The sequence below is a fragment of the Mauremys reevesii genome, linkage group 1 (genome assembly GCF_016161935.1).
Source record: "Mauremys reevesii isolate NIE-2019 linkage group 1, ASM1616193v1, whole genome shotgun sequence".
Taxonomy (NCBI): Eukaryota; Metazoa; Chordata; order Testudines; family Geoemydidae; genus Mauremys; species Mauremys reevesii.
Window position 1 is genome coordinate 261,412,309 of NC_052623.1, and position 15,994 is coordinate 261,428,302.

The 15,994-nt window shown below is 46.0% G+C and overlaps 1 protein-coding gene and 1 long non-coding RNA gene across 3 annotated transcripts in view; one reads left to right on the forward strand and one right to left on the reverse strand.

The window, feature by feature from the left end:
- Positions 1-15,994, forward strand: part of STAB2 (stabilin 2) — a 142,075-nt gene that overhangs the window by 95,724 nt on the left and 30,357 nt on the right. The window contains exons 41-45 of the mRNA XM_039484192.1: positions 5,654-5,730; positions 7,786-7,911; positions 9,293-9,366; positions 11,702-11,773; positions 14,501-14,620. Coding sequence (XP_039340126.1) covers positions 5,654-5,730; positions 7,786-7,911; positions 9,293-9,366; positions 11,702-11,773; positions 14,501-14,620 — 469 coding nt within the window. The remainder of the gene's footprint in view (positions 1-5,653; positions 5,731-7,785; positions 7,912-9,292; positions 9,367-11,701; positions 11,774-14,500; positions 14,621-15,994) is intronic.
- The window catches only part of LOC120370088, an 82,216-nt gene that overhangs the window by 53,920 nt on the left and 12,302 nt on the right, over positions 1-15,994 (reverse strand). The window lies entirely within an intron of this gene.

Genomic DNA, 15,994 nt, shown 5'->3' on the forward strand with positions numbered 1-15,994 from the left:
CCGTCTACCCTTGTGTAAGCCTTCTGCCAGGTGGAGTTGGCTGCAACAAGAGCCGCGTTCAATATATAGGGGCACCTCTTAACAATCCAAAACAGAACCAGTAATCTGGGAAAATCCCTGCGCACCTCTAAGAGCCCATATTTCCCCAATCACAAGTACTGAGTCTGTGTATACCAAAAGAAAACTTTTATTAAAAGGGAGAGGGAACCTAGCATTAATCTAGGAAAACACCACAACCATAATTCAAAAGCACAGAACCATAAACAAACACCCATCCCACAATACATTGGGTAGTGCCCTTTGCAACAGTTTCCCACCCTGCATTCAATATGAAAGTGAATTGTAATCCCAAACCAGCCAAAACTGATCTGTTTGGCAAAGCAGATCCATCTGCTGAACACCTAGGCAGAGCAGATGTGTCTATGCAACTACAGTCTGCTCCTGACATCTTTTCCCACAGTGCATCACTAGATGTCAGGGGAGAGCTCATTCAAACCCTGCTTATACATGCTAGTTCATTACAGTTTTATCTTACACGTACAGGACTAAATTTTCAAAAGTAGACTTTAATTAGAGGCATTGAAATGTTGGTTATCCAATTTGGGGCCTCTGCATTTCTAGTGTCCCAAACAAGGGCACTTATGCACAAAAATCGAGTATACAGACATGCAACTGCTAGATATGCATATAGATAATAAGTGTGTGTGCGCACAGCAGAAATTCTAGATGCCTAAAATTAGAGGTTAGGATGAAGTTCCTTTAAAGTCTTGGCATTTTGCAGTTTAATTCATAGCATTACTATAACTAGGTCCTTTTTCAAGGTTGCATGTCCATTTGCTTTTTGCGAGCATTACAGTCAAAGATACTGTGCATCATCATGTCTGCCCTCCTTCTCCTTCCCTCTCCCTCCCCCACTCAATGATTCCATTTCCCCATCCTTCTTACCATCATTCCTCTGCAGTTCCCACCAGCTCTACCTACCCCTCTTCCCCTTTCCACCTTGATCTCTCTCCTCTTCAGATCCAGATCCCACATCCAGACCCTCCTCGGCCTCCTCCTCCTCATTTCTGGTGACGTTTGCTCCAGCCCTGGTGCTTCCTCCATCTCCACCCTCTCCATTCCCATACCAATCTTTGCCACCAGCTCTGTCCATTGGTAGTCATCATTCCTAACCTCCCACCCATGCCCCTTCCTCCTCTTCTCTTGCTGTCTCTGGAATGCTCCACTCCATCTCTCCAAAAAACATCACAGCCAATCACAACTTCTGTATATCTCGCTCCCTGCAGTTTCTGTCTCTGTCAGATGAAGGGGTCCAGGGCTCTGACACTGCCTCTGCAGCTGCCTTCTTCTTATGAAGGCCTCCCCTTCACTCATACTTCCTGCCCTGGATCAGACAGTGGTGGGGGTGTTGGGCTTCCCCTCTCCCATTCTTGCCCCTACTAACCCCTTCTTCCTTCCCCTTCCCACTCTTTCTGAAGATGAGGCAGTCGCAAGCAAAAAAAAAAAAAAAAAAGGATTAGGAATCATTAAAAAAAGAGAGAAGATATAAGAGAGATATATATATTATTATATATATTATATTACATATACATACTGTGTATCTGTGACAGTCTCTCTCTCTCCTCTCCTCAAAAAAAAGCTCTACTAAAAAGAGAGAAAAGAAGAAAAAAAAAATGAAAGAGTTTAGAGAAGGGGGGTTTAGAGGAGGAAAGATTAAAGAGGCTAGGACTCTTGCTAGAAGAAAAAGGAGGAAAAAGAGGAGGTAGGGGGGAGTATATAAATATAGTGAAAATGAGAAAGTGTGGAGAAAAAAAATATTTATTTTATTTATTTATATAATACAAGAACTAGGGTCACCAAAAAAAATTAATTAATAGGCAGCAGGTTAAAACAAATAAAGGAAGTTCTTCTTCACACAGCGCACAGTCAACTTGTGAACTCCTTACCTGAGAGGAGGTGAAGACTACTAGGACTATAACAAAAAAAAACTGAATAAAAAATTCATGGTGGCTAAAGCATAAATGGCTATTAGCCAGGAGGATGGGTATGGTGAATGGTGTCCTCTGTCAGTCAGAGGAGGGGGATGGATGGCAGGAGAGATCACTTGATCATTGCCTGTTAGGGTTCACTCCTCAGGGGCACCTGGCATTTCTCCTCCTTTGAATAGCACTGCACCCAACTCTTCTCTCCTCTCTTCCTCCATGTTGCTGTCATCTACTGTCCACCCAACTCCTTCCTATGAGCCCCCCGCCCCCATCCCTCAGCCATTCTATGACTTCCAGTCCATCAGGACTGATGATTTCTCATCTGCTATCAGCCATCTCCTCCCTGCCCTCTCTTTCCTTTCTGCCATTGACAGGGCTGTTGATTCTCTCCATTCCTCACCCTTGACTTCTTTGCCTCTCTCCCATTGCAAGGTCCGCCCTGTCAGCAGCTAGTCCTGGATCATCCCCAACATCCACTTCCTCAGCTTCTGTTCTCATATTGCAGAGCATCTCTGCTGGAAATCCTGTGACTGAGCTGACTTCTTCCTCTACCAATTTATTCTCTCCTCCCTCAGTAGTGCCATCTTTCTTGATAAACAACTTTACTTTCCAGCTTAATTCAATACCATGCCCACAGCCCCCACGTGCCTCTCCAACTACTGCCTCATCACCCATCTCTTTGTCATCTCTAAGCTCATTGAACATGCTGTTTACAATTGCTGTCTGGCGTTCTTGTCCTCCAATTCATCCTAGACCCTCTCCAATCCAGCTTCCACCCTTTGCATTTCACTTCAACCATTCTCACCAAAGTCTCTAATGACCATGTCTTAGGGTAGGTTTACACTTACCTTCCGGGTGAGTTCGACTTCTCGGAGTTCGAACTATCGCGTCTGATCTAGACGCAATAGTTCGAACTCCGGAAGCGCTGCAGTCAACTCCGGTACTCCACCACTGCAAACAGCAGTGGCGGAGTCGACGGGGGAGCTGCGGAGTTCGACCCCGCTGCGTCTGGACGGGTGAGTAGGTCGAACTAGGGTACTTCGAATTCAGCTATGCTATTCACGTAGCTGAATTTGCGTACCCTAGTTCGACCCCCCTTCTTAGTGTAGACCAGGCCTTAGCCAAAGCTCAAAACAAGTATTCCGTCCTCATCCTCCTTGACTTTTCTCAGCTGCCTTTACCACCATCAACCATGCTCTTCTTCTTGAAAGCTTGTCTTCCATTGGTTTCCGTGACTGTTCTTTCCTAGTTCTCCTCCTACCTCTCTAATTGTTCCTTTAGTGTGTCCTTCAGAGGATCCTTCTCATTACCCCTCCAGCTTTCTGTGGTGGTTCCACAGGGCCGTATCCTTGCTCCCCTTTCCTTCTCCCACTACACTTATCTTTGGGTAATCTCATTCATAAACACAAATTCAACTACCATCTCTGTGCTGATGACTCACAGGTCTTTCTGTTTACTCCAGTTCTGTCTCCTGTCCAAACTAAAATTTCAGCCTGTCTCTCTGCCATTTCCTCGTGGCTGTCTAGCCATCAGCTCAAGTTAAACATGTTGCCTCACTCCATTCAGAATATTGCTGCAAAGATCATTTTGCTAGCCCGTCACTTTGACCATGTCATCCCATTTGTTGAATTCCTCCCCAGGCTTCCCCTTCTGTGTTGCATCGAACAATGTATTCACTATCAAGGCCCTTCACAGTCTATCCCTACTCTACCTATCTCTCATTTGCTTTCAAGACAGAATCATAGAGTTTAAGGCTAGCAGGGACAACCAGATCATCCCCTCTGACCTCCTGTACATCACAGGCCACCAACACCACCCAGACACGAAACCCAACAACTGAAATCAAACCAAAGAGAACAGCAGAGACCAAGGTGCACCAGTGCCTGAGCCCCCACAATGGCAGGAAAATGATTAAGTGAGATGTACCCAGATAATCCTGGCAAGTGACCAGCACCCACATGCTGCAGAGGAAGGCAAAAGAAAACCTAAGGACAGTCAATCTGACCTGGGGGGGAAATTCCTTCCCGACCACACATATGGTGATCAATTAGACACTGAGCATGTCAGTAAGAACCAGCCAGCCAAGCACCTGAGAAAAACAATGCTCCATCCATCTCACAGAACTGGCCCGCATAGGGTTGCCAACTTTCCAGTTTTTTAAAAACTGGACACTACAAGCGGTCACACCCATCGCTCGCTCCTCTCTCCCCTAGGACTCACCTGCCATCTGCAGAGATGGGCTGGGATGAACTGACGTGGAGCCTGCCTGCTTGCCCAATTGGGGCACAGCAGGGCAGAGGGGGGGGTCAATCCCCAGAGCAAGGGGCCAGAGGCAATTGGGGCATGGCAGGGTGGGGGTCGTCCCTGGAGTGAGGAGCCAGAGAGAGTTGGGGCCTGGGCCACCTGGCTGAAAAAGCGGTACCTGCGTCCTCTCCACCGAAGCTGGGGACCAGTTCCTAAGCTTCTCTCCAGTCCATCAGCTGAGCTCCTCCAGCAGAAGCTGCTCTTCCCACCCTTCTGGCAGTGGAGGCCGGTCACTGCGGTAACTGGACTTTTGGTGTCCAGTCAGCAGCACTGACTGAACACTGCACAGGTCCCCTTTTGACCACACTTTCTGTTCAAAAACCTGACACCTGGCAACCCTAAGCCCTCCCTGTCCAAGGTCCCATCTCCAGCCATGGCCCCCTGATGCTTCAGAGAAAGGAGTCAAAAAACCCTCCCAGAATACACTGCAGGGGGGAATCCCCTTCTGACCCCCTGCAGGTGTCTAGCTGAACCCCTGAAGCATGAGCAATAGGGTCTGTCTGCACTGCAATTAAACACTCACAGCTGGCCTGTGTCAGCTGACTTGGGCTCATGGGTCTCGGGCTGCAGGGCTGTAAAATTGTGGTGTAGACATTCAAATGTAGACATTCCAAACTCTGGGCCACTCCCGCATCGTAGGGTCCCAGGGCTCATGCTCCAGGCTGAGCTGGAACATCTACACCACAGTTTGACAGCCCCATAGCCCAAGTCTCACAAGCCCAAGTCAGCTGACATGGGCCAGCTGCAGGTGTTTTATTGCAGTGTAGACATACCCTTAGGAACATAAAATATAAACCAGAAGTGAGCCCCAGAGCTATTGAGCCCTCTTTCTACCATAACAAGTAACCCTGTCATACAACTGCACTCAATTGCATTGTTGACTCCCCACTTCAATTGGCCAATTGTGCAAGCCTCCATCACCCACCTGTGAACAACCTTTGTGCTTTCTTCCAGGCTGCCCCTCACACTCAGGAGACGCTCCCCATAAATATCTGCAAAATTCACTCTTTATCTTCCTTCAAAACCCTCCTTAAATCTCTTCTTTTTTGTGCTGCCTACCAAAAACAATGGTTAGACCACTGGTTTGCTGAGACTACTGCCTATCATGCTGGCCAGTATTGTCTCACTGTTTCTTTGTCCTCCCCTGTATCCATCTGTTGTCTCTTGTCTAATATTTAGATTGCAAGCTCCTTGGGGCAAAGCCCTTTTCTTGTTCTGCGTATGTACAACGCCTAGCACAATGGGGTCCAAGGTGCCATGGTATTACAAAAAATAATCATAATAAAGCTACAGTAGAGCAGAAATGACAATACAGAGCACATGATGATTTCTAATATACCACCTTCCTCCTTTCTCCGTTCTAGCTGCCTCCTCAAGCCTGGTGGCACTGCATATTGCAAGTGTGCAGCTGGCTTTACAGGGAATGGAACACACTGTACAGGCAAGTGGGCTTTGTTTTATACCTATTCAAAGAATGTGCTTGAAGTACTTGGTGTTCACTGTGAAACAGACGAGCTGTTGAGAGATACACGTTTCCACACAGGAAGTGAAAAGAGGACTTGCTGCCAGTTTGTTCAAAATGAATGGACTGCAACAGGTGCAGATTCAGAAAAACAAAGGACTAGAAATCCCTTAGATACAGTATATTGTGGTAAGGGGAAAGAATGGGGAAGAGGGAACATACTGTGCACAACTGGAGCTGTTAGTTCTGGAGTAGCGAAACCTGGCTTATGTCTGTTCTTTTTTTCTGACCCAGTTTAGTGAACATAGGCTGATTGGAGGTACAGTAGCACTTCTGGCTAGTCCTGTGGTTTTGTCCATTTTCTGAATTGATGTAAATTTGTGGCGATTAACTAAAACTGCTCTATGGATAGCCTAAGAAAGGGGCAATTGCAGTTAATCCCAGGTGTTCTTTGGAAAGCGTGGAAAATCCAGATTTATGAAACAGACTGTTTCCTTCTGCAGTGTGCGTAATTAATTCCCTAATCCTTATCTGATTAAAATAATGCCCTTTGGAACAATAGAGTATTTGTCTAACCACGCTGGATAGCACTGTCCTGACGCCAAATTCTAACCCCTGCTTTGCAACACCCTAGCAGCACAAATCAGCCAGAAAGCCAGTTTAATCTGTTACTGGGAAATTCCCCATATGTAGGGAGCATCTAGGGTGGCATAGAACCAGCCTAAGGCTCTATTCCACTTACTGTTGGCCTCTGGTGTAAGGGCTTTCCTGAGAAAAAGGAGTTATGGGTCAACTTGCCAGTCCACTATGGTCTGGTTATTCTAGTTACTGGAACAGCTCATTGACGCCATGAGTAGCAGAGTGTAAATTCAAGCACCTATTTGCACAGGTTCCCTACCCACCTTTGCACCACCCAGCACAGCTCAAAATCTGGGAGAACTGAGAAAATGGCAAGAATTTCTATCTGAATAGCCAAAGTTCTGCAGAACCTAGATGTATTGAGTTGTATTGAGATGTATTATGCTATCTTGGCCTTCATCTCTCTCCTGGTAGGGACTTTCTGCCACAGTCAGGCTGGGTGATCTGGTAGGGCTGTCCATGTCGAAAACACTATATTCTGTTTCAGTGGTTGAAAACACTACATCTTACACTGGTGTGAGTACAGTGTTTTTGAACATTAATAGAATACTGTGGAAGTGTTTTTAGCAGAAAAGCCCATTGGCCAAGTAGAATGGGCTAATTTCTACCAAACAAGAGCCGGGGGCAGGGGGGCTGATTCCTATGCCCAGCCTCTGACTCATTAGGCTGGTAGTGACAAGGAAATTTATGCACTGTAGAAGCAACACACTCACCAATGGGTAATCCAAGGACTGTTTAAGATTGCCAGGATCACCCTGACCTCCTTCAATAGAGGGATGTTTGATTCTGAATGGGGAGGTGTAGCAGAGTTGCCAGATGTGAGAGTCCAGCAGCTGTGCCTCAGTTTCCCTTTTGCATTCTTCAGCCTATTCTAGCCACAGGAATGTCCTCAAGATCCAGACAAGACACCTTTTAAGAGTCTAACAACTCTCAGGGTCAAAGTCCTTTAACACATCCAAATGATATGACTAGCACTCTCAGGCTCCCTTTCCTTTTCAGTGCCAGTGCAGGGTTTACATCCTATCACAGGAGATGTAAACTTTTCCAAACTAAGGAAAAGTTGGAAGGATCCCTGTAATCCCATGAAACATGAGGAGGGCCCTCTCTTTATTATTCGTAGTTAGACTAGGCAGCATTGGAGGATGGGAACTTCTGGAGAACCAATCACAGCTGACTTATTATTTTTCCACATTAGAAATGCACTCTCCCCTTTTCCTATTGCAGTTTATAAGAAATACATGTAAGATTCTAATTACTTCGGAGGACTCTTAAATCAGAGTTTGTCTAGGAACTATCACTAAATTCCTTTACCTTTGGAGACATGACAGAGATCAATTAATCTGCCAATAAAAAAATTAAGCACATTGATTTTATTTTTTGTTTCCCATTATACAGTTATTGACGCATGTGAGACCAGCAATGGTGGCTGTTCTGTCAAAGCAGAGTGTAGGAAAACTACTCCAGGAAACAGAGTATGTGTTTGTACAACTGGATACACTGGAGATGGAATAGTCTGCCTTGGTGAGTGATCGCTAGATCAGGGCACTTGTCATAAGACAGGGAATTGGTACAGTGATGTCTCCACAATGTCTGTACTGTGTATATTAATGCTGTATGGTGTCCACTGTGCATGTGATGGATCCCCAAAGATATATTTCTCTACACACACACACACACACACACACACACACACACACACACACACACACACACACACACTCCCTTACCTTGGGGCAAACTATAAGACACTTTCAAAGAAAATGCAAAATTCAAGTATCTCCAAAACAAAATGACTCCTCTGAAATCATAATAGTGAATTGCCCCTTAGACCTAACAGTCCTAACATTCAGGTCACTGCTTGAAAGGGCTGATGCAAAGCCCACTGAAGTCAAAGACTCCCACCGATTTCAGTGGACACTTTGGATCAGGCCTTAGGCCCTATATCTATCCAAGGAAAGGGTAAAAGACTTGGGCCTGGTCTACACTAGGAAATTAGGTCTCTATAACTACATTGCTCAGGGGTGTGAAAAATCCACACTCTTAAGTGATGCAGTTAAACCGACCTAACATCTCCTGTAGACAGGGCTCTGCCAATGGGAGAATTTTCCTGTCCACATAGCTACCATCTATCGGGGAGCTGGAGTCCTTCCTACGCTGATGGGAGAACCCTCCCGTCGCCATAGGGAGTGTCTACACTGAAGCACTCCAGCTTTTTAAGTGTAGACAAGCCCTTACTGTATTAAACTTCACTGTGAACCATTCTAAGAGCAATACTGTCTGCATGTTTACAGATCTTGCTGAGAAAGATGAAAGATACTTACAAGGAGGGCATTAGGTAGCAATAAGAATCAGTCTAAATGAATCACATTTGTCCATACGTGCTGAGTTTCTAATCTGTGAGAGGGTGCTCCCCCCAGCTCCCCCCAGGCCCCACCCCCACTCCACCCCTTCCCCCAATGACCCACCCCCACCCTGCTTCTTCCCACCCCCACCCCACCTCTTCCTGCCCTGCCTATTCCACACCCAGTTCCACCCCCTTTCCCCAAGCGCACTGTGCCCTCGCTCCTCCCCACATCCTCCCCAGTGCCTCCTGCATGCCATGAAACAGTTGATCATGGCAGGTGGTAGGTGCTGGGACGGAGCGGGAGGCACTGATCGGCGGGGCCCGCCAGCGGGCAGAAGGCACTGGGGGGGAAGGAGAGGGGTTGATAGGGAGCCTGCCAATGCGTGCTCAGTACTCACCATTTTTTTCCTGTGGGTGCTCCAGCCCTGGAGCACCCACAGAGTTGGCACCTCTGCATTGTCACAAGCCGGCATTCCTAGTACATGTTACTTTAGCTAATCAATGAAGTGAGAATTTGTAAATCACTGAGTTTGCTCCAATTGTTTTTGTCTTATAAAGAAATCAACCCTTGCTTAGAGAACAACGGTGGATGTGATAGAAATGCGGAATGCACTCAGACTGGACCCAACCAGGTAAGTCATGTGTCATCACAGTTAAAAAGGCCTAGTGTGGTCACTCCGAGCTAGGGCTGGCTGAAAATTTTCCAACTGGGCTTTTTTTTCTTGGTACTTTTCTTCTTTTTGGACAGAAAATTGGGTTTTCAACTAAACTACATGTGTGGGAAGTGTTTGCTTTCCTCAATATTTTTCAATTTTCCTTAGAAATCAAAAACCTGAAAAATGTTGACCAAAACCCCCAAAAAAGTCGGCCAAAACCATTTTTTGTTTGTTTGCTTTTTGGCCCTATTTTTTTCATTTTTTCAGTTTTCAGCTGAAAACTTTTTGGGGGGGAGGGCAGGTTGAAAATGAAATTCTCTTTATTTCCGTCAATATTTTCTGCAGAAAAATCCCCACTTTTCAGCCAGCTCTGCTCCCAGTGTATAACAGATTCATGCATAAGCAGATACAACAAGGGATGTATTAACTCTGCAGTCAATGTGCAGTAAGTTTTACACGGGTAATTACCACTGCTTTCACATGACTAGAAGATTAGCTCTGACTGAAGTACTTATTACTACCCTTCTACTTGCATACTTTACTGTAATCACTATGGGCTGGACGGTAGTTCTACAATCCAGCCTGCATAGCTGTGCTTCCCCAGGAGCAGGGCAAGAAAAAGACAGTGACTGGGAATAACAATCTGGTTCCTGCTCCCCATTAACTCCCCTCTTGGAGCAATCTGCATCAGCCCTTTCGCTGGCACAGATTACTTCCCCTTTGCCTCTGCCAGGGGTGCAACCAGAATTTCCCTAAGGAGGGAGCCCAGAGCTCTCCCTCCCCTGCCTCTGCACATAGATCCATGCTCTCCCCACTGCACCCAGCACTACACACACTGTCCTCCTGCCACCCACTCCCAGCCCTGCGCTTTCCCCTCACCTTGCCCCTACCCCAGCTCTGAGCTCTCCCCACTGCACCCAGCTCAGCACACAGACCTCACCTGCTGCCCCACACTCAGACCCACCCTCTTCCCCCCAACCCCAGACACATTGCCCTGCCCCCCAACTCCAAGCTCTCCCCCTGCACCTAGCCCTGTGGTGTTCCCACCCCGCACCTAACCCCAAGCGCTTCCCCAGAGAGCCAGCCAGGCTGGAGAGCACCATCGCCACCAAGTGCCAGACAGTTCTGGGAGCTCCAGACCAGACCCCCACCCCCTTGTGCATCTCCACTTCCCCAGGAAGCACCAAAAGCCTGGATCCAACCCTCCTACCCTCCTGGGAGTTCCCGGTGACCCCTGCTCCTCTTCTCCCCGGGGGATGAGGGTGCCCAGTGCCCAGCAGCAGCAGAACGACTGCAAAGGTGGAGGGGAGGGACCAAGTAGGCACATGGGGCTGCAGCACCACTCAGATCTGGCCTGGCCATCTTTTCTTCGACCAACTCCTGTTGGTGAAAGAGACAAGCTTTCGAGCTATCCAGAGCTCTTCCTCGGGTCTGGAAGAAGACTTGAAGCAGAGCTCTGTGTAGATCAAAAGCTTGTCTCTTTCACCTAGGATGACCAGACAGCAAGTGTGAAAAATCAGGACAGGGGTGGGGGGTAATAGGAGCCTATATAAGAAAAAGACCCCAAAATCGGAACTGTCCCTATAAAATTGGGACATCTGGTCAACCTACTTTCACCAACAATCCCTGGTCCAATAAAAGATATTACCTCCCTCACCTTGTCATGCATGAAGTCTGACCTTTAAAGAGAGAATAAGTAATTTTCTTTAGCCATGGTAACCTTCCAGCTGTGTGATAATTGCGGGTATCAAAAAGCATAACCCTGGTGTAACTACACTGAAACATGCACAGGACACTGCTGAGTAAGATGCTGGCAGTAGTGACACAAGGACACATTTGTTAAAGTGCTTTTGTGGGAGTATTTCAACACTCCAAAAATGTCCCCACAAAAGTGTCCTGGTTCTTTATTCTGAAAACATGGTCAACTTCTTTAATGATTTAAATAATACAGCTAAAAGGAGGGGGAGTTGTGTTTTCAGTTGATATCTTAAATGGGCTACACTGTCAGGAGTGAGATAAAGAGAGGCCATTTCTGATGCCCTCGGTTGCAGAGGAAAAGGGAGAAAGGATAATGGAGCTATGACACCTTGCATCAGCTGAGGATCTGCCCTAAAGAGATAATATGCTTGTAGTGTGAGAAATGGAAACTTACAAAATGGATATTAAGATAAAATGGGATTTTGAGTTCTGTTCTCTCCTCATTTTACCATGCAGATCAGTATAGTCAATAAAAAGTAAATAAAATCAGAAGGTACTACAACCAAATTCCATATGTTTCTGTGTTAAAATGAATCCTTTCTTCTCCTGGTAGGCCGTGTGTAATTGCTTGAAAGGATATTCAGGAGATGGTAAAACATGCACATATATCAATCTGTGTTTATCGGTGAGTATCATTTTACGGGAAAGTATATTCTCATCATTACTTTTTTTTATATAACACCAATATGCTTTTGGTTTTGTACGCATGAAAGACTAGCTTAGAAATGTGTAGAGTAGCCCATCTGGACCTGATTCAGGAATCATGTAAGCATCTGCTTAAAGTATAGTTGACAGCACTTAAGCATGTGCTAAACTTTAAGCATATGCTTAGATGTTTTGCTGAATTGGGGCCCAAATATGGAACAGTCTAGTTTTTAGGCTGAGCACAAGATTTAAAAAAAAATAACCTTAAATCAAATCCTGGGAGAGATACTGTATTTTTTGTGGTTAAATGCAAGGAGTAATTTTCATTATTTCTGTACAGATTTTTCAGTGTTGCTGAAATTAGTTAAAATTTACAAATCCGTTCTATAAATTACTCATTTCTGAAGTACCTAAAAACTTCTAAGGTTTTAGAAGAAGTGAATGCAGTGTCTAAGAAAGACCAAATAAAATAACCAGGTTCCAATGATAACATGCGAAAATTCTTCTCTGATGCCTGTCTCACTGATCATTCCAAGATGACAAATCAAATCTCACAGCTCCATTCCTGTCAGCTCATCTGCTGCCAGGATAATGTACAATGGGCCAGATTCTCCAGTCTGCTAACTGGCCTGAAAATGGCACAATGTGGCCTTAAAGTAGCGAGATGGCAGGTGAAGAATTCCCCCTATGCAGTGGCAGGGCCGGTTCCAGGGGTTTTGCCGCCCCAAGCAGTCCTTTGCTCCGAGCAAGAGTGAGGGACCCTCCGCCGAATTGCCGCCAAATACCTGAACGTGCCGCCCCGCTCCAGAGTGGCCACCCCAAGCACCTGCTTGCTAAGCTGGTGCCTGGAGCCGGCCCTGTAGTGGAACTCTTCACTGGTGTTAACTCTGGTGCACCCCTCGGTGTAAGAGGGAGAAGAGGGCATGTTGAGAGTGTTCTGGGAGCGGGGTGGAAGGGCAGGGAGATGAGGAGGGCATGGTGGAGCAGAGCTCTGCTATGCTTGATCCTCCACCGGTGTACGTTTCCTCAGGTAATTTAGGGCTCTCCCTGTGTATGTGGAATCAGGGAACTGCAACCCTGTGCTCAGATGGATTGGAGAACCAAACCCCCTGTCTTTGGAATTACTCGTTATGTGCAGAGAGTTGGCACACACTCTAGGTACCAGTTGGCTCCCATATGACTCCTAGCCTTGGTGCTGGCCCTCTGCACAAGGTTGAATTTTACTCAACGGGCCCAATCCCATACTTCTGACACAGGCAAAACTCCCATTCACTTTGAGCCCAAATATGGAGTGTAGGATTGAGCCCTTTGATGTGTACAAGCACTTGCTCATTGGTCTCAGATGAAAAGCCCTCCACGTTCAAAAGCTGCCTCCCTGTGACCCCAGGCTAAGGATGGCTGACGCATTTCACTGACCTGTACACACTGATCTTTTGTCTCCAGAGGATCGTGACAAGTAGTCATCATCCCTTGACCTGGCAACAGTCTGGCACTGGATTCTTTTTCAAAGGCTGCCCAGATGGAATAGTTAAGAAATGTAAATTAAAAGTCAGGGGGAGGGGATGTTGTTCAGATTTATGAGCTGCTGCGTATGTTTTTGTGTGAGCTTCATTCTGACAGCTTCTCTTCCACTTCACTGGCTACAATGCTATTAAAAGAATGTTTTTACAGAAGGTTGGCTTTTGTCAATGTTGTGCACATGCTAATCTGGCTGTAATATAGCCAAGTGCTCCATGGCAAAGCTACACAGATTGCTCTGAATAAACTCAATTCCCTGTCCAACAGTCCAGCTAGATCTACCCAAATAAACAGCACACAAATCCAAACCTCGCTGCACAGGGTGAGAACTGTGCTAGAGCCCATCCCAACCAGACCCCTGGTGGTAGTTCAAGAAGGACCCCCCCCTCAATACCACTCAAAATGGGAGGTCAAACGAAGTGGAAGTGCGCGCCCATGTGACTGGCATCTGAGTTTTAGAAATGAGCATGTGAAACAAAAATGAGCTACATTTCTCATTTAGCAGCATTCCCTGGTTTGTCATGAAGAGACATTTCCCCTTGTCCACAAGTAAACCAGTTTGCAGTCTGATTATCACATTGGCACCAGTTCTGGGCTGGCTCGGTGGGTGTAACAGGGCACCTCTGGGGAATTCCCCTAACAAAGGGAGCTCCCAGGACATGGAAAGCCAAATTAAGAGACCTATGCCTCCTCCCTCCCAGATGGAGGTGGGGAAGAGGGGAGACAGCAATGAGTTGGGGGAAAGACAAGTGTGGCAGTTCTGTGTTCCAGCTATTCCTGGCTACCAGACACATAAGGAGTAAACTAGAGCAACCTCTGCAACCCAGAATCCCAGAGCCACTTTTGGCTCCTTCCCCTCTCAGGATGTACCTCCTAAGAAGTGCAGCTCAGCATCATAGCCCAGGAGTCCATGATGAGGCCTGCATGGAAATCTTTTGGGTAGCAGTATACAATAGCCAGTTACATCACACTGAACTGAGGAGCTAGCGAGTGGGTGTTAAAGAAATTGGCAATGTGCTTTGCTTTAAGTGTCAATAACTATCTTTACATTAATCGTGAATGCTTCTTTACTATTCATAAGAAAGAGAATATTTCTCTGTTGGAGGTTTGAGCAAATGAACTGAAAATATTTTGTAAACACAAATACACCAACTAATTTGATTTTGTTTGATGTTGCTAATCTTACAAGAATAATGGTGGCTGCAGTGAATCTGCAATCTGTAATGACACCGAGCTGACAGAGAGGACCTGCACCTGCAAACCTGATTACGTTGGGGATGGATTTAAATGCCGAGGCAACATCTACCAGGTAAAACATTTGTGTGTGTTCACTGTATTGAATATTTTTCAGAGTTCTGTAAAACAGTGGCCACTCTTAAAACCATGCCAGTTTTGCATAGATAAATAGGTACAGCTACCCAAGTGTTTCCTAGGTATGTCCTGCAGTAGTTATAGAGAATACTGCAAATGCTGAAGTAAATTTATCTATTTATCTAAGGGAGACATGGCACCTTTTACAGAGCAACAGCTGCTGCACATCAGGTGGCTTGTTAAGAAACAGTGGCATAGGCATGGGACGAGGGCTGAGGAACTTGTGAGTTCTATCCTCTCTTTTGCCAATGAATTTCAGTATAAATCATATAGGACTAAATTTTCCAAAGTGCCCACTAATTTTGGGTACTCGGGCTTTGGGTGTCCAATCTGAGATACATAGGATGGCTTCGTTTTCAGAGGTGCTGAGCACCCACTTCTGCAACTGAAGTGACCAGGAGCTTCAGGTGCTTGGTGATTTGAAAGGGCCAGATTCTGCTTGGCCCTTCATGGATGAACAGTGGAAGGGCAAAGAAGTGCAAGGAGCCGTCTGCTCCTTCATACAGTTCATATGAAGGCCAAGCAGAATGGCAGAACCTGCACCCTGGAGAGTGCACAGCTAGCTCCTTCCCTTCTTGCACAGACAATAGAAGGGCCAGAACTGAAAGGGAGGAAAAGGTTTCCTCTGATAGCCAGAAAGATCTCAGAGTTTATAGCCTATTAACTCTTCAGCCCTAGCCCAGGACCTGATTATTACCCTTTAAACGAGGATTGTCCTGAAGATGTCATCTGAATAATTCCCTCCCTTACTTTTTATTACTTCTCCAAAGACATGGAGGAATGGCTATGTCTCCTCTTAGTTATCAGTTCTCTAGGTTGTATGTGCTCATTTCTCTTAACCTCTCCTTCATATTGCATACTTCCTAAACCTTTTTGCAGTTTTGCTTGCCTTTAGGGTTTTCCCCAGTTTAACAAAGTTCTGTTGCATAAAGCCCAGAACCACATGCAGAATTCTTCGTGTGGTTGCTTCAATGTCATATAGAAATTTATCCCCCTAGTCCCGTAAGTGTTACCTCGGGACAAGATTTTCAAAAAAGACTAGTGCGTTTGAGGGCCCAATCTGAGACCCAGTTTTTCAGAAAGTGTTCTGACCTGCCTTCTGAAAATCAGGACCCTCTGAAGTGTCTCCGGTGAGGTCCTCAGAATCACTAGTCACTTTTGTAAAGTTTGGTTTCTGTATATAACTTTCAATATAGCATGTACTTTGTGCAGCAGCAGCAAAATGCCTGCTCTGTGACAAGCTGAAATCTTCAATATTGACAGCTGAAGCCTGGTTTTGTCTCTCCGGGTCTCTATAATAAGACTAGAACTA